The 19242-nt window shown below is 41.8% G+C and overlaps 1 protein-coding gene across 2 annotated transcripts in view; it reads left to right on the forward strand.

Annotated features, from left to right (window-relative positions):
- The window catches only part of GAD1 (glutamate decarboxylase 1), a 36103-nt gene extending 17064 nt beyond the window's left edge, over positions 1 to 19039 (forward strand). The window contains exons 6-16 of one of the 2 annotated variants that reach the window (XM_005887585.3): positions 4224 to 4336; positions 5687 to 5802; positions 5887 to 5966; positions 6191 to 6245; positions 7809 to 7925; positions 9104 to 9168; positions 12167 to 12245; positions 13337 to 13486; positions 15817 to 15924; positions 17371 to 17460; positions 18866 to 19039. In XM_005887585.3, the coding sequence (XP_005887647.1) occupies positions 4224 to 4336; positions 5687 to 5802; positions 5887 to 5966; positions 6191 to 6245; positions 7809 to 7925; positions 9104 to 9168; positions 12167 to 12245; positions 13337 to 13486; positions 15817 to 15924; positions 17371 to 17460; positions 18866 to 19039 (1147 nt within the window). Of the gene's footprint in view, positions 1 to 2775; positions 2813 to 4223; positions 4337 to 5686; positions 5803 to 5886; positions 5967 to 6190; positions 6246 to 7808; positions 7926 to 9103; positions 9169 to 12166; positions 12246 to 13336; positions 13487 to 15816; positions 15925 to 17370; positions 17461 to 18865 lie in introns of those variants that run through there. The other variant, XM_005887586.2, reaches the window with a different exon arrangement.
- The last annotated feature ends 203 nt before the right edge of the window (positions 19040 to 19242 follow it).

Here is a 19242-nt window from a genome sequence, read left to right on the forward strand (position 1 = left end):
CAGAAGGAACATTCATGTTTATGCTTTCACACCTTCCTGTGCATTCAGCTTGGAGATATATTCTTCCAAGCAAAGGACTCAGTGAAGATTCAGAGAAAACATCACCAGTGTGTAGTTGGCCACAGCATATACAGCTCTTTTCTTCCAAAACATGGCCACTGGTCACAACTGTGCAGGTAGAGCAGTGCCCGGGTGTAAACAACAGCCTGCCTTCAAGGACCTGATGACAATACATAATCCCAGTGGCAAGATCTATCACAGCCCTTTGTTATGAGGTTATGATTTCAAGTCTCTAGCACTTTATTTTCATAAAAATTACACAGATGGAATTTTCTGTGCGGGTTATCCGTCACTTTATACTAGTAGGCAGGTTGTTACAAAGGAGCCTGTAGTGAGTAGTTCCTCGTTTGTCATAGAAAAGCAGCTCTGATGTAAAGGACTTGGAATTCAGGCTGGAAAACACCCTAAACATGAGATCTTGGAACAACTCACTGAATTTCTCTGAACCTCAGTTTCTTCTTCAGAAAAAAAAAATGAAGAAGAATTATATCCATCTTACAGAGTAGTTCTGAAGACTAACCAGGATGCCAGGGTTAAGTGCCCATTGCATACAAGTTACAATGCACACACCCAGGAAAGGCAGCCACCCCACAGGTCACTGTTCCACATCTGCAACCCCTCCTCCCTTCAACCTTCCAGCTCTTTTCTTTCTGTCTCTCATCATCTCTGAACATCAGAGGAGCTCACTAAGCTCCCCCTCAGGTGTGTAACCACTTTTAAGGTAACCACTCTATCCAAAAGGAGGATAAAATCTAAGAGGAGTGTCAAGTTAGTGAGTCAACATAGAAAATTATTTCTTCCTCTCATTAAAATAGTTCCTGTCTTAGCAGTCACCAAGATGCAGCGTCCTTGTGCCTTTCTGATCCATACTGAGGCATGTGGCTCTCATCTTCAGTATCCTCACCTTCATGGTGCAAGCTAGCTAGTGGAGTTCTAGCCATCACTTATATGCTCTAGATCTCATAAAGGAGTGCAGGCAGAGGAAGGAAGGACAAAGGAAGGAAAGAAAGAAAAGAGGGAGGAAGGGCAAAAGGGAAACACACTCTTTCCTTCCAAGAACCTTCTCAGAAGCTCCATATGACATTTCTCATAGCATCTCTTTAGCCAGAACTTAATCCCATGGTCACACCTAGAGAAGATAGAAAATAGTCTTTGATCTGAATGAATTGCAACCCCAGATAAAATTGAATGAAGTAAGGGAAATTTTTATATTGGTTAGCAACTGGCAGATTCTGCCACCAGAGAAAATCAGCTTAACAATCAGTTTGCCTTGGTTCAGAGTTAAACCCACTGGGAAGGTGAGTTGAACTACTAAAACAGGCTGACTCACTCCCCTACTCAGAATATAGAAACTCTCCTTTAGTGTCACTCCTGAATGTCAAAATCATACTGTTTTTAAATCCTTACTTTGAATCCTGTGTCCTGTGTTCTTATGCTTCAACCTAGAGCTTTTGGCAGGTTTAGCTTCTTATCCCCTGATTCTGAAATATCATCCTGTACTATGACTTTGGCACCTAACCAGCTTCTTCTGAATCCATATTTGACCTTTGATCTCTTGACTTTATCCACTTTCATCTGTCATTTACGGAAAGGGTTACCAAACCTGGAGTCCTGGCTGCAAGAGCAGAGTCTCTTCCAAGTGTATACACAGTGATGTGTGTATCCTCGTTGCCTTCCTGGAGAGAGGGACTGTAGCTTTCCTGGAAGTCCTAAGAGTATCCATGATCTCAGTTAAGAACCACTGCTCTAGGCTGAACTTCACAGTCTTCTCTGAGGCTTTGGGTGCAAGCAAACTCCCAGTTGTAAACATGGCCCGGATGAGAAAGCAAGTTCAGAGGGAGTGTCAAGAATGGGGACGCCATGTCAGCCCATGTGACAGGCCTGGCTGAGGATCGACAACCATGGGGCAAGCTACCAGCTTCCAGGAGGGGATGTCAGGACTAAGATCATGAATCAGAGTAAGTTTCGGTGTTAGCTGTGGGGTTAAACTAGTCCTTCAGACCCAGGCAAGGGCTGTCAAATAGGATGAAGCTAAGGCCAAGATGCTGGATTCATCCTAGTAAACTTCTTCCTCAAGACTGGGAATGGTGTCTTGTGACAACTTTGTCTCCTCAGTATATAAAAAGCCACTTGGCAGAGAATAGTCATTCATTCATTAGCTAGTTATTGAACAGAACTAAAGCTTTTGGAATAAAAAAGGAACCTGGCATAAATAAGGAACCTGAGGTTGATGAGATCAGATGGTCTCATGATCGAACTCTCTAGATTCTTCCTCCTGATCCTGAGAGTAATGGTCATATTCCTGGTAAGACTAGTTCATGCAAATCTGGGGCCTAAATTGATTCAAATCATGAAGTGGACCAACCCTCTGGTCTTCCACACCATCCTTTCTCCCTTCCCCCTGTGGTTCCTGCACTGACTTGGTTCTGGTCCAGCTTTCATCCAGTCCTTGACAAGGTTCTGATATTATGGTATATGATTCCACTGATTCCTTGCCTTACCCTAGAGAGCCTTCTCATTTGGTACTCTGAGACTCCAGCACACAGCTGGCCACCAGTACCTCTTTACCATGCATACATTTTTGCCAACAATTGGTGGCACTGTTTATAACGCATTTGTTCAAGAATGGATAGAACCACATCATGAGTTTGCCCCTTGGTACACTCAGCAGCACAGGCTAAATCAGGAATCCTTCTCTTCTTCTTCCTTTATCAGGCCATCAGACATGAGGGAGTGTTGGTTGCTACGGTGATGGGGCTCAGAGCAGAACCAAAGCATGATTGTGACCTCCAGAGGTGATGGTAACTGAACACATGATTTCCAAGGGTCTTCCTCCTAAATTTCAAGGGTCCTCCCAAGGAAAACAGACATATTCTTTTTGAAAACAGAATTCTTCCTCCAAGAGATATACCCTGAGAATCCTGCAGGATCTTTTTGTCCTCTTTTACCACCATGTGATTAATTGGATTGTTTAATTTTTCTCCATGTTTAAAACTTAGCATCTTCACCTGTGTCTTTGTACAACCATTGCTATCTCATTCTTGCAAACAGCTTTTCTAAATCATTAAGCTAGCAAAAATTCTCATTAGTCCTCAGCATTGGCATTCAGCCTGAATACCCTAACCAGGGATAAAATATCCCCTTATCATTTGGCTGAGTCAATCTAGGAATCTCTCTTCAGGGAGCATGGCCTGAGCTGAGCCCACAAACTCCAATGCTTAAGAAGGCCAAGCAAAAAGAAGAAAGACAAAAAGCCTCACAGTAAATATCTTTTTTTTTTTCTGGCTTAATTTTCTACAGACTGACCTTCTTTGATTTCTTTTAAGCCCTATGCCTTGGTACCATGATCTTGTTTCAATGACTACTCACTACACTGTGCTTGTGTTTGAATTGCTTTGAGAAGAGCATGGCTTTCTACCTTTAAATAAGAAGTCAAAGCTAACCTACCAGTATATCTGATGCCCTCAGTCAGCTGTGTGCCAGTTGACATTCTTCTTGGTGTTTTGGTAATTAGTCATTAGAAATCATCACTTGTAATTATTCTTGACAGGTATTGACTTCAGAGAGTTATAGAAACCTAACTGTCCTTAGGGATCATCAGTAAAAAACTATGTAGATAATTATATTGAGATCTTTAAAATATGGTCAATATTTCCAATTAGCTTCATGGTTAGCTTTCGGATGTTTACATTGTTCTTAAAAGATAAACTTTGGTTCTGGGTTTTATAGATTCTACAAGTATGAAATTGGCAGTCTCTTTTTAAAAAATGTTGCAAACAGATTTTATACAGAACTTAGAATATTTTTTCAATTAGCATTTCCATCATCCTATGCTCTTAGAAGTGAAAGGAACCCAGAAAAGTCATTTTATTTCCTTCTATTTCTCTGGGTGGACCACACCTAAGACATTCCTTTCAGATGAAAGTCTATTTTGTTGCTAAAGAATCACAGAGCAGGTATTTCCACCACCACTCTCAGTAACCCAGGCTGGTTTCTGATATTTTGTGATTAGTGACTCAATACCCTACTAGGAAATGAATTGTTTTAGTGGTTTTGAACATCTTTTTTTCAAACCCAAGTACAAAACTAAACCAGTGATCTGTGTTCTCCAAATAAGTGATTTGACTTCTTTATTTTCATTTTTTTTTTCACCACCTTTCCAGGTTTACATACGAAATTGCACCAGTGTTTGTCCTCATGGAGCAAATTACACTTAAGAAGATGAGAGAGATAGTTGGATGGTCAAGTAAAGATGGTGATGGGATATTTTCTCCTGGTAGGTTTCTGTTCTCTTTTCCAGACTCTCCTCAAGGTTTGCAGTATGGATCCTTAGGATCTTTGAGAACACTAAACACAAAGTGAGTTTGTAGGAGAACAATGACCTGAAAAATATGATTTTTCAATAGTTCTGCCTTCTTTGTCAGAGCAAAGGCTAGCAAGAACACTACATTCTTTGTGTTCTAACCAACCAAAGGCTGTTCTAAACCTGTACAAACTGACAAAGGCTGTGTCTAAACCGTGCTAAACAACTCTGGTCTGATGACAGCAGTTTGATTAAGCTGGGGATTAGGGAATCAAGATTATCAGTGGCTTGATCAATTTTGGCCAAAATAGTATATTTACTTTAAATCTGTAGTTCAGTATAGATACAATAAGAATCTTTAAAACAAGGACAGATAATTTTATAAGTAGGAGGGAGTTTGGAGCGGTGTCAGAGACAGCGTGATTGTATATGCTGTGCTTGTGCTTAGTCACTCAGTCGTGTCCGGCTGTTTGCGACCCCATGGACTGTAGCCTGCCAGGCTCCTCTGTCCATGGAATTTTCCAGGCAAGAGTACTGGAGTGGATTGCCATTCCCTTCTCCAGGGAAATCTTCCTGACTCAGGAACTGAACCTGGGTCTCCTGCATTGCAGGCAGATTCTCTACCATCTGAGCCACTATGAGGAAAAGAAGAGAAATAAAAATTGCAATTGTCCAGGCAATTCATCCACAGAATTTGCCATTTAATAATAGGTAACTAATGCAAACATGGCTCATCGTTTGTTGTCCAGACATACCTGATGAGCTCAGTTCTCCTTGCATCTTGACTTAAGTAAATATGAGTTTGGTCTTATTTTAATACACTTGGAGTTCTCCTAAATGACTCAATAACTCAGTTGGGCTGTTCTTTCAAGACGGTACCCAGGCAGTGTCACTGCTTCCATAGGCTCTGTTACTCTCTCTTTCTCTGTCTTTCTGGCTCAGAGAAAAGATTCATCTTTGTCCAGTAAATAGTCTGAGCAGAATGTAGGAGCAGGAAGGTTGTAACTCAACTATCTCTGCAGCCGCTGCTGCTGCCATCTCTTACATTGCTGTCTAGGCTTCAGGTGGGACGGGCACCAGAGTAAATGAATCATCTGCAGCCAAATTGCCTTCATGGCTTTGTTAATGAATGTGATTATTTGTATTTCCAGGCAAAGGGACCAGAGGGAAGCTCTGGCAATAGGGAAGCCAGCAAAACCTATCAGGATATTTTCCTTCCCCTTTCTGACTTCCCTTGTCTCTTAAGATACCACATCAGCCTTTGTTGTTAAAAACAGTAACGAGGGCGTCCCAACAGCTCCTACTGTGTCTTCTTGACGATAGGGGGAGCCATATCCAACATGTACAGCATCATGGCTGCTCGCTTCAAGTACTTCCCGGAAGTTAAGACCAAGGGTATGGCGGCTGTGCCCAAGCTTGTCCTCTTCACCTCAGAACACGTGAGTTGGGTGCACTTGCTCATGGACTGTGGTGTTTTCCAAGGAACTCTCTAACATCTAATGTCCGGCTTCTGTTTGTTGCAGAGTCACTATTCCATAAAGAAAGCTGGGGCTGCACTTGGCTTTGGAACCGACAATGTGATTTTGATAAAGTGCAATGAAAGGTAGGCAGGGGAGAGTGAATATTAGCTTCTTGATGTATTAAATGTGCTCATCTGTTAAATTTGTTTTATTGTGCTTAAGAACTGACTCAGTACAGTGTGCCAAGCTGCTAATGGTCTGTTGAAAATATCCGATTAAATTACTTTTTGCTGCTGCTGAAGTTTTTTTCCATGTGCAATCTCATTGATTCTTCATTTTAATTTCTCTCCTTTTATTATAATTACAGGGGGAAGATAATTCCAGCTGATTTAGAGACAAAAATTCTTGAAGCCAAGCAAAAGGTATGTACTCTATGATGTATCTAAATACTGGTGAATACAGATTTTTAAAAATAATCTTTCTGCCTCTGACAATAAAAGTCTTTGATGATATGAGATAATTTTATTGTGTTTCTAAAATTCTTTTCTCAGATGTTTGCTTATTTTTAGCCTGTGTGATGACTTGGCTTTAAAGCTGTGTCTACAAAGTATCAATTTTTTAATTTTGAAAAATGAGAAATTCAGTCATTAATCCACTGGTTCTATATTCATTGTGCAAAATGATTAGTTTGATGTACTTCAATAAATCCATTATCCAAGTCTCACAAAGATACAGCCTAATTGAGGTTTTTTTACATGCTATTTGTTAGGTGTAATCTCATTTTAACAAATATTATTTAAGGTTAGGATTCTATTTAGCAAATTGCTTCCATGCTCTGGCAGATGGCCCATGATAATTGGTGAATTCAGCCTCAATAAGTTCTATTAAACAGAAAAATCACACAGAACAGATATATCACTAGGCACTGCCAGGCAGCTGTCAGGCCATTTACCAACTCTTAGTTGTTTTGGTTACATTCTTGTACCTCTTTCTCTAACTGTGGTTGTTTGCCTGGGTCTCAGCAGAGGCATTCGGAGAAGGTGATGGCACCCCACTCCAGTACTCTTGTCTGGAAAATCCCATGGATGGAGGAGCCTGGCAGGCTCCAGTCCATGGGGTCGCGAAGAGTCGGACACGACTGAGCGACTTCACTTTCACTTTTCACTTTCATGCACTGGAGAAGGAAATGGCAATCCACTCCAGTGTTCTTGCCTGGAGAATCCCAGGGATGGGGGAGCCTGGTGGGCTGCCATCTATGGGGTCACACAGAGTCGGACACGACTGAAGTGACTTAGCAGCAGCAGCAGCAGCAGCAGCAGAGGAAATAGAAATGTCGCGAGGACTGAGCAAAGGGAGAGGAGGATCTCCTAGGATTCACAGACTTTCCCAAGCCTGTCTGAGCTCTATTACTCTGCTTTCTCATTTATTTCTTGTTCACACCAAAATTTTACTGTATCTATCCTTAAGGAAATAGTGCATAGATCTGTTTTCAATAACCAAACAATGCTTCCATACTATTATTACATCAATACACTTAGAACAGCACAGGTTCTAAAATGTAGTATTGTCCAGATGGCATTCAGATACCCGCCATCACTCCAGACATTTATTGTGACTTTTTCTTGCTTTATTGTTTGCCATAGAACTTGTCACTCTTAAACATACTATTTATTTTTCTTATTTAAATTTGTTAATTGTCAGTCACTCACCATTAAAGTGCAGACTCCACGAAGACAGAAGTCTTTGTCTTTTGTGCTCACTGCTGTGTTCCCAGCATCCTCAGCAGGGCCTGGCACATGAATGTCACTAAAAATATTGGTTGAATAAATGAAGGAATGAGTGAATGCACCAACGGAGAGTAGTCCCACATATAGTATCAGATACACACCAGCTTAGCTGATCTCTGTTGGAAATGAATGCTACTGCAGTTCGTTGTGTGGAAAGGAGGGAGGTTAGAAAGACTAATCAGCCTGTCCTTCTTATAGGGTTACGTCCCTCTCTACGTCAATGCAACTGCTGGCACCACTGTTTATGGCGCTTTTGATCCGATACAGGAGATTGCAGATATATGTGAGAAATACAACCTTTGGCTGCATGTCGATGTAAGTGCTGTAACTCAGAGTGGCCTGGGCCCTTAGAGGGGTAGAAGCAGCTCTGCTTTATGATTTTCCTCTAGCTTCTCCCATAGCCTCTCTCCCCACCACATTTCTTTTGTCCCCAGCAGGCTGTTCATGACAGGCGTACACCCAGGCCTGTCGGTGCCCTGGGCTTATTCAGTCCTTCCTGGCCAATTTCTGTCTTCTATGGTTCAACCTACAAGTTCAACTCTATCACTTTCCCAGAAAGCTTCTGAACAAATGGCTGTAGAGTAAAATACAACTGATTTCAAAGGGGAAAAAAATGTAAGATACAATGTGTAGAAATTGGCCATGAATCTGAATATGGACACTCAGCTGTCTGCCTTCAGTCCAACCATCTATGACACTTTTCTTAAAAAGAAAGGAAGGAACGAAAAGAAAAGACAGGCATATCTGGTACATGTAGGAAAAATAAGGCTGTATATGGAAGGTGGTATCAATTAAGAGATTTTGTTCCATTTCCTAGGAGCATAAGAGGTAGATTTTCACATGTGTGACTGTGTTTTTTTTTTTTCTCTCTCTCTCTCCATTCTCTCATGGGTTTAACTTCTTACAAGTGGACAATGGGATTATCTGCCCTGATATTGGACAAGTGATTACAAAGTCTGTTCTTATGTCACATGGTGTCCCAGGCTATTTGATCAACATGCATCAGGGAACCCGCAAAAATGTCCTGCTCTTGAAGGAGCAGTTGCGGAAAATCCAAGCCCACCAGGGCTGCTGCCTTCCAAGGTTTTCAGAAGCCCTTAGAGTTCTACTCTGGGTAGACTCAGATGGCAACCTCTAGTCCTGTGTGTTCCTGCTCCCAGAGCCCCCCAGGGGGTCATCTCAAGTGTCCCTGGCTTTCTAGAGCACTTTAGGTCTTGGATCTCAGCTCCACAGGCTCAGCCCCATTTATCTGTATTACTTGCATGGCGACCCTGACATTAATCTGGAGGAACTTTTGAAGAAGATGTGATAAATGATGAATAAGTACAATTGCCCTTGGTGGAACAGTCTGTGTGGGTTCTGTTTGTCAGAGGAGCTCATGTTTTTCACCATTTACATTCTCATCATGTTTTGCTAGAGGTGTGGTGTGACCGGGCTCAGACTCATCAGTGTTGCTCAGGGTCCCTTTCCCTCTCTTTTCTCTGTCCTCACAGGCTGCCTGGGGTGGCGGGCTGCTCATGTCCCAGAAGCACCGCCATAAGCTCAGTGGCATCGAGAGGTAAGGGCTGAGCACAGGGCCTCCTCCATCCAGGCCATGCAGCACATGGTGTGCTGGGTCCACTGATGTGTCTGCCCTGATTCCCAACATCTTATTCTATTGAAGCTCACTTTTGTTCAGCAGGCACTGATTGAGCACTTACTGTATGCCAGGCACTGGGGAATCAAAGATGATGGATTTCCTAGTCAAATGAGTTTTCGCCTCAGTGAGCTCACAGTTTAGTAAAAGAGAAAGACAAACAAAGAGTTACCACACCCTGTGATAAGCTCAACAGCAGACTGATTGCAAGGTGCCTGAGCAGGAGAGAAGAGAGACTTACCAGGGTGGGCATTTGGAGGCTAAATGAGAGTTTGTTGAGGGCACATGAAGAGGTGCTGATTTAGTTCATTCTTCTTTCTCACTAAGCTTACATTTCCCACTAAACTGAGGATAGGGCAGGACACTCAGCATGCCTTACTTACTTATTTTCTTGTTTACCATTCACATTCAGTGGGTGTTCTAAGCCAAATATGATTTTGACCTAACTCCTAAATGTTGATCTGGAATGAACTCACATAGATTCAATGATTCGTTCAGCAACTATTTACTGAGCACCTGTCATGAACCAGGTACCTGTCTTCAGCCCAACCACCAGGCACTCTTCTAAAAATGTGTACCTGGCACATTAAAAAAAAAATAAGGCAAGATATGGAAGGTGGTGTCAATGAAAAGATTTCCCCTCCCGAATCTTACTGTCCAGTGGACTGGACATAAACAAGGAGATGTTTCATCTGCCAAGGTGTGGTATTTTATACAGGATAGTCAGAGGCCCTTCTAGGGTGGTAGCGTTTCAGCAGATTCTGGGATAAATGGAGATAGAAAGACAAATACAGGAAGAATGTTCCAGGTGGTGGGAAGGGCAAATACAAAGGCCCTGAAGAAGGATGTTCATGGCAAGCTGGAGGAAGGACCATCATCGAGGCCACTGTGGCTGGAGCAATGAGAGAGCAGCAAGAGCAGATGAGGGTGGAGAGGCGGACCGGCAGCAGACGTCAGGGAGGCGCTCCAGGGGGCCAAGTGTTCTTACCTCTCCTGTGCCTCACCCCCTGCCTTTCAGCTTGGAGGGGCCAATATCTGAGTGAGTGGATGAAGCGTAACTTGCTGAAGCATAGTTATATGAGCCTTAACTTGGAGGACAAGATCTTATATGTAGATGGGCCGGTCCAACTGTACTTTAAATTTCTCAGGCAATTTCCATTTTCCATCTGTGAGTCAAGCGAAAACTTGAAACATTTTGCACTAGACTTTTCCTTTTCTAACATTTTAAAGCACGTATGTCTTCTGAAAGAAACTGAATCTACATCATATGTTACTACTTTCCACTTGTAGCACCGAAGAATGATTTACGTCAGTCCCTTAGGACATTCAAAAAAAATGTCAGATATTTTGTGAGATCTATGTATAATTGTTTAATGGTTCAGTGCATGATAACTGTGAGAAAATGGATTAAATTCACTACCTTGTAAAATATGGCTTGATGCTGATGCTTTTTAATGAGATAACATTGAGTCAACTTACAACTTTTCATAAGTCTCTTTCATAAAGATTTTCTTTATTCATGTGGTGGAAGGTACTTCAAGCCTTTCCTCTCTTTGAACAACAGTATAGACTCCATAGTCAAGTATACACTAAATTGTTTTCCCTCTATTGGATCTAAGCAAGATGAAGAGGTTAAAAATTCTCAGCAGGAATTTAGCTCCGGGGAGAGCAGAGGCAGTGTAATTCCAAGCCAATTGCTATGTCTGGGGAAAACATTCTTCACAGGTATTAAAGCACAGAGCCCAGCTGTGGGCTAGGCCATTGGGAAGGAGTTACCCAAGTTTTAATCGTCATACATTACACTTGTTTGTTTCTATAATGTCCTAGCTAGTGCGCTCCTTAACCATTTAATTGTGTCTGACGGAGTGATGCGGTTGCTAGGAGACCATGCTTGTTAAACTACCACTGCAGACTAAACAGGCAAGATTATGTTTATTTAGCATTTAAACAATGCTACTAAGTAGTCCAAGTCCAGAATTGTCCAGCTGATCCTTGCTTTTGTGTGTCAGCCTTCATACTACCTTATAAGCAAGTAGGTCAGCATCACCAGTCCGATTTATAAGAAAAGGAAGGCAGAAAGAACCTGAATCTGTTGCCTAGAGGCAGGCAGTCTAGTAGAGAGGTTATGAACAGTAGACTGACAGTTAGACTCCCTGAATTTGAATCTTGACTCCAACACTTCCCAGCTGTGTGACTTTGGGTGATATATTGAACCCTCTTGTGCCTCACTCTCTGCATCTAAAATAGAGGTGGCAGTAGTCGTTATATGATAGGGTTGTTGTAAGAATTAAGTATTTCAGGCATGGTTATTAGCACTGTATCTACTAACTCATTTTACTAACTTTATTCAATTCGTTGTGGTAGATGTTATTCTCCCCACTTTACAGTCAGGAAAACTGAGGCACAAAGGAGTTGTGTAACTTCCCCAAACCAGCAAATGTCAGAGCCAGGTTTCAGACCTGGGTAATCTGGCTTCAAAGCTTGAGTTCATAACCATGACACCACACTGTTAAAATGCCTGTAATGCTCTTGGTATACAGGAAACATAATAAATGCTCTTCATAAATGTTAGCTAGTATTAATAGCAGTTTTTTAGAAGAGGCAGTCTGCTACTTAGTACTCTGAGTCTGCCCACAAAGTATTTATTTACCACTTATTGATCAGTTTAGGGGGCTTCCCTTGTGGCTCAGCTGGTAAAGAATCTGCCTGCAATGCAGAAGACCTGGGTTTGATCCCTGGGTTGGGAAGATCCCCTAGAGAAGGGAAAGGCTATGCACTCCAGTATGAGGTCAGTTTAGGGGACTGGGCATTGAAAACGTGCATTGACTTGAGTTGTGGGGGGTGATGGTTTCCTCAAGCGGACAGTTGCCACTTGTTGACCCCTGCACCTTCTCCTCAGAGTGTCATATGCTTCTTTCAGGGCCAACTCTGTCACCTGGAACCCTCACAAGATGATGGGTGTGCTGCTGCAGTGCTCTGCCATTCTTGTAAAAGAAAAGGTCTGTCCTTCCTAGAGATGAGCTAGTGGCCTGCACACCTTTTAGAAGGCATGAGAAGGGGAACGCTTGGAGGTCTTCTTACAGTACCTGTTGAGGAACTCACAAGGCTGACAGCCTGGCTAGGCCTGCCACAGCTATTGTTTCCCTCCTGTGTCTATTAGGCTTCAGCTAACCCAGCACCTTCCCTTGGCTCTTGCTCTGCTGCACTATTCCTTCTTCCTTGTTCAGTGCTCAAGGCCCTGCCAGTGGAGGAAACCACAAGGGCATTATTTCATCCCACATTCCTTCTCTCAAAAGTGAGAGTGATTGGCTGAGCTGCCGCCTCTCACCTTAGGATGAAAAGAGGTGGTGGGGACATACTTCAGGTTCTGAGCGTGAGTCTGTGGCCCCAAGAGCTGAAACAAATTACTCAGAACCACAACTACAAATGTCAACTCAGGGCAACAAGGAACGTTGACCAAAAAGCTGTGAGTTAGTAGCCTGTTCTCTTCTTTAAGAATCTAATAATGGAACCCTGCCCTGGAGAGTTTTGTTCCTTCAGGAAAACTTTTGCACACTGAAGCGTTCACAAAGCCTGTCTCTGTCCTGTGGCAGCCACAAATGCAGATGCTCCTTACTCCACTCCTAAGTAGAGTGCCTGTTAACTTCATAGATGATCTGGGAATGGACTGGAACACCTTTTAGGGGGCACTTTGGGAAGGAAGATTCTTCTACACATGAGACCGTCCCACCCTCTATAGGAAGTTTATATCCCCAACTCCTGCCAACTGAATGCCATAGCACTTCCCAGTCTGTGAAATAACCCGAAACAGTCACACACATTTCCAAATGCCCCTTAGAGGGACAATAGGGTGGGCCCTCATGGTTGGCATCTGAGACAAAAGATAGTTTTCCAAGTAGAGTGACAGAGGAGAAGGGGCAACGGTTTTTCCAATGGTGGTTTTAGAGAAGGACATCAGGACAAGTGCAAGTCCTCATGAGATATTAGAAGAAAGGTCGTATGTGACCCCAAGTCCAGCATGCCTTGTTTCCAAGCCATCCACACTTCTGTCCTGAGAATACAGATTTCCATGTGTTGATTTTCATGGCAGGGTATCCTCCAAGGATGCAACCAGATGTGTGCGGGATACCTCTTCCAGCCGGACAAGCAGTATGATGTCTCCTATGACACTGGGGACAAGGCCATTCAGTGCGGCCGCCACGTAGACATCTTCAAGTTCTGGCTGATGTGGAAAGCAAAGGTATGAAGAGTGGCCTTCAGCAAATAGAGCAGAAGTGTAATGTGCACAGGCTGGCTGGCAAAAGAGAGGCAAAGCTGTATCACAGATAATTCATTATGTGTGTAATCAATATCTAGATAATTGAGTTAACTGTATTTTCTTTGCTGGTGAATGAAATAACTTTATCCCTTATGTCAAATTCTCTCTCTTTCCATTCAGTCTCAATTTGAATTAGCATGACATTTTCTTTAACTTTCTCTTATAAGCACTAAAAATTTTGCCAAGGGCTTCCACAGCAGTTCTTAGGGATACTGAAATTATTAGTGCAGATGTTGAGAAAGAGATAAAGATAAAATTATTGCATTTTTCTGTGCAGAACCCTGAGTTGTTTTATGAGGTCACGAATGATGGGATGTATATGCCAGTTTTAAGTTCTATATAAATAACAACCTATTTCATACCCTCTTCTAGAAAATGCATACTTGATTCTAAGAAATCCTAAACCGAAGCATGCTGTGTCTGTATTCATCAGTCTTTACGGCTGCTTTTCTATGTCTAGAAGAAAAAAAGCAAGCATTTGGAATTTCCCTCAAATTTTGGATGAGGAAAAGGAATACTATGTGACTATTTGTTTCAAAAGTATTTTTATGTAGTCAAGTAAAGGCAATTTTGATTTCACAGCTTTAGATCACCACCATCATTTTTCTTTATCTACTGTAAATTAATTTTAGTAAGTTTCAAGATTAGGTCTACTGATACCAAAACAACAAAGTTTTCCAGCCAAACATCTAGTTAAATGTTCTTCTGTAGGAAGGATTTGATGGATTATTAGTGTTTTTCCTCACCAAGTCATTTTGTCTTGATATAGAAATAGTCTGAATTTGATTTCTACCACAAAGTAATCACAGGTATTTTAAGCATATAAATAGCCATGAATTGTAGGAAAAGAAAGAGCCCTATGATTCAGAAATATAATAACCACATGGCCTGTCTCAGTAATTTGTGCCTTGGTTTTGCCTAACAATAACCCCTTGAACCATCTGCCGGAAGTTTGGCTCACAGTGACTCGGTTACCAAGGTGGGATCCTGGTGTGGGCTTCATTCCCAAGAGGAAGGCAGACTGGCCCAGGCACGTGCTCTGTGATGACTGCTGCTTTGCCAGTGTTGGCTTGGCCCAGGTGCATTAGCAACCCACAAGCCTTGTGCATCTGCTCTCCTTGTTGACGCCGACCCACTCAACACCCCCCGCGCTGCTGTCACTAATCAGCCACGCTAGCTCTGGAAACTCAAGCTCAGTCAGTCTGTCAATACTTGGAGCTACTGCCGTCTCAGGGCATGTCCTAAGACCACTGCTTCCCCTTCTGCCTGCCTGCCTGTCACCACAAAGGGGTAATACGATGTTATGTGGAGGGGAGCCTGTCTGGGAGTGAGGGGGATGTGTTTGGTCGGGACTTCCTTCTGGGGAAGGTAGGTTCCAAAGTACTATTTCTCCAACTCTCTGAAGAACCAGTTAGGTTTTTCTTTAACCTGTCATAGACCAATACAATAAAGATGAATTGCTAGAAAAATGAAATAGAAAGCCATATGAAATATAAACATCAGTTTTATTTTATTTTTTTATAAACAAGTTATGAAAATTTTATTGAGTGGTGTGTTGATCAGTTTTTAACCTTTTAGTGTCTATGTTTTCATGAAGTAATTTTTATTTTATTTTATTTTTTAACTTTACAATATTGTATTGGTTTTGCCATATATCAAAATGAATCCGCCACAGGTATACATGTGTTCCCGGAAGTTTGGCTCACAGTGAATTGGTTACCAAGGTGGGATCCTGGTGAGGGAGCAGGGAGGAGGGTTCAGGAGGGGGAACACATGTAAACATCAATTTTAAAAATGAGATTCAGTAGACGTAAAATTACTCTGTCAAACGGCCATAGAAGTTTCTTATTGCTTAATCTCAGTTTCTCAACTCATCTCATCGTGAACTGGTTACAGTGTATGTCCATAGACGACAGTTTGGGTGGCAGCAGCCTAAGGCAAACCAAAAATGGGCTTCAGGCTCAGGCTGTGAATTACTAGCAAGAATCTAAAAGCCCTGTTGAGGATAACTGCCCAGAGACTAGAATGCCTTCAAAAGAGATTTGGCACATGTTATCACATACAGAGCTGTGAGAAAGCCACACACATTCAATGAGATGGTTCTTGCTAACCATCTCCAAGAATACTCTTCTGTATATTTCTGATAGATAAAGACAGCAAAGCCCTCTCAATGCCATCACAGGGAAATGCAAATTCTCACCAACAAATATGACTTTCTTTCTTTTTTTCTTTTCTTTTTTTTTAAAAAACAGGGTACAGTGGGCTTTGAAAATCAGATCAACAAATGCTTGGAACTGGCTGAATACCTCTATGCCAAGATTAAAAACAGAGAAGAATTTGAGATGGTTTTTGATGGTGAGGTAAGCTGTCTGGACTAGCTATATCAAATATCTATTGAGGGAAGATTACAGAGGGAAGCTTCTGAAGCTGTAGTGTCCCACATTACCAGAAGCTGCTTCTGAATTTTCATTCTATGCACTCTCGTTTACTTCCCTCTGTGTTCACAAATGTTTCTTCCAGTAGCATTGGGACAACTTTTCCCCTTCGCCTCTTCCAGAAAGGTGTAGTTCTCAGCCAGTCCTTCATAGACCAGAGGGCTTTCCTTGGCAGGTCTGAATCCTGTATCATTCTTGGAACTTATTGTGGTGTTGTACCTCCGTGAGAAAGTGTTCTTCAGTTCCAAGAAGCTTGTGGGATGGGTATACTGATCCCAGACCCTTGTCTCCCAAGACTGGTCCTAAAATGAAGTTGTACTTTACATAGATTCGTTATGAGGAGAGCAAGATAAAATGGTCTCTGCCCTGAGTTCAGATCCACACTGCACGCAGTCAGGTGCTTGTTATTCTGCTGTTGGCTGAGTGCCTGTTGTGTGTCTTGCCCCAGACTGGGAGCTTGGTTGTAGAGTAGTGACCAAAACAGGTACCATCTCTCCCCTATTGGAGCTCACAGCTGAATAAAGAAAGCTGGAATAGGAGCCAGTGCTGAATAGAAGGAATTACACTCATAATCCAGTGTAATAAAACACTGCCTGCATTCAAGTCAGTCTATTTATCAGGCACCTAAACTACTTGTAACACTCTGGAGAGTCGCCAAGTGAACAAGAAAGAGCCCTAAGCTGTTCAAATCCATCATACAGTGCTCGTGCGTTTCACCTCTGGGGCCTCACACTCATCACTTACACTATTTTAAATGTTCCACTAGCAGGTTAAGACGAATGTGATGTCTCCAACCCATGAAAGGTAGGCACAGTGATGGCAGACAGCAATTAGGAAGGAAACTGGAAAACTGTAGCAAGAATGCAGAAGGACTCAAAAAGCATGAGGGTCCTTAGGGAAGGACCACTGAACAATCCAGTACATCTCAGTAAGCCCTGTCTTACATTTTAGAACCAGTATCAATGTTCATTATGATAATCCTGAGTAATCAGGAGAAGGTTTAGTATTGATAGAATAAAGTCAAAACATTCAGGACCAAAAAAATTAACAATGCTGTGAGCATCTTCTATATATGAGGCACTACAAGATGGCAAGATGGATAATACCCTTTATTGAAATGATCCAAATGTAGTTTTTTTTTTTAATATTTCGGTGTTCAAAGGTGGGTAACTTTAATCATCGAGAAAATTGGTTATGGGAAATAGCTCTCTTCCCAGATATGATGGGATAAACCGGGCTTTGTTCTCCCAAGTATAGAAGTAACATGAAGCCTTTTTGAGGGATGGGGTGGGGAGTTAGAACAGCTTTCTCTCAAGTTCTCTTAATTTTCTGTTTTGTTTTTTGCATGCTTGTTTGTGAAAATCGCTACAGCCTGAGCATACGAACGTCTGTTTCTGGTATATTCCACAAAGCCTCAGGGGTGTTCCAGATAGCCCCGAACGACGGGAAAAGCTACACAGGGTATGGAATCTCTCCTTGTCTCTTCTAACCCTCTGCAGTTTCTCTGGCTGGTCAGAACATCCTCATTCTAGGGGTCTGTCTGAACAGAAAGAAATGAAAGCTAAAGGTTTGGGATGATACAGAGACATCTTGTTATATTCTTCTCCTTGGGTCTGAATTGTCCCCACTGTGGTTCAGATGCAGTGGGAATTTCTAGGGACTGCATCCCTGCATTAGGTTGGTGTTTGTCATCAGAGGGGTTATGTGCTGTGCAGTTGAATAATATACATATTCCTTGAAACTTCCATACCAAACCATGTCTATTAAAATATCTTTTACTAAGTTTGAGTCAACTCTAATGCTGATTCATTCTAGTTACTGGTTTCTATATCTAGTTTATATGTTACTTATAGTTGTTTGTATTTAACTTATGTACTATTTCACTCATCTAATCATTCAACAGATATTTGGTGAGCAGAGTTCATGTGCCAGACAATATTCCAGGTGCTGGATTACTGTATGGAAGTCTTAATTTGTATTGTTGCCCCTGTGAATTTTTCATTTTTGTTTTTTTGACTTTATTATCATTGTCCTGTGTCTGACTTTTGAAATTCAGTTGCACAATGCTTTCTGTAGGAACGTATGATTGGGTAGACTTAAATAGTCATTAGTGGCCATCATCAAAAAACCTACAAATAATAAGTGCTGGAGAGGGTGTGAACAAAAGGGAATCTTCCTATACTGTTTGTGGAAATGTAAATTGGTGCAGCCACTATGGAGAACGGTATGAAAGTTAGCTATGAAAAGAATAAAATAATGCCATTTGCAGCCACATGGATGAACCTAGAGATTATCATACTAAGTGAGGTAAGTCAAACAGAGAAAGGCAAATATCCCATGATATCACTTATATGTGGAATCTAAAAAATTATATAAATGAACTTACAAAATAGAAGCAGACTCACAAGCATAAAAAACAAACTTATGGTTACCAGAGAGGAAAGAGGGTAGGCGGAAAAGACAAACGAGGAGTTTAGGATTAGCAGATACACACTACTATATATAAAATAAACACAAGATCCGGCTGTATAGCACAGGGAGCTATATTCAATAGCTTGTAATAATCTATAATGAAGAAGAGTCTGAAAAATAACGTGTGTGTGTGTATACCTGAATCACTTTTCTGTCCACCTGAAACTATCACAGTTTTATAAATCAACTGTTTATGTCAATTTAAAAATTAGTCATTAGATACTAGCCATTGAAGAAACTTGGGTGTAAAATACTTCTTTGCCTTTGTGTGAGTGTAAATACATGATGAAAAGCAGGTTGCTCTTTTTTTGCAACTAAGAAATGGGTTGTATTATGAAAAAGAGCATGGTGTTCGTATCGACCTTGAGTTTTGTCTTGTGTTTTCCCTTACAAGGTGGCCCCAAAGATCAAAGCCCTGATGATGGAATCTGGCACAACCATGGTTGGCTACCAGCCTCAGGGGGACAAGGCCAACTTCTTCCGGATGGTCATCTCCAACCCAGCCGCTACCCAATCTGATATTGACTTCCTCATTGAGGAGATAGAGAGGCTGGGCCAGGATCTGTAACTGCCACCCACAGTACATCAGTTTCTGGGACTTCCCTTTCCCCTCCGCACTCTAGAACAAACCTCTATACGTTGCTGAAACACATAGGCCATTTCATTGAGGGAAAACAGAATATCTTGAAGAATACTGTTAAAACCTTCCTTAAGCTTATTAGAGTTAGCCGGAAATAATGTTCTTTTTCAAAAGTTGCACATTAGGAACAC

The sequence above is a fragment of the Bos mutus genome, chromosome 2 (assembly GCF_027580195.1).
Source record: "Bos mutus isolate GX-2022 chromosome 2, NWIPB_WYAK_1.1, whole genome shotgun sequence".
NCBI classification, from domain to species: domain Eukaryota; kingdom Metazoa; phylum Chordata; class Mammalia; order Artiodactyla; family Bovidae; genus Bos; species Bos mutus.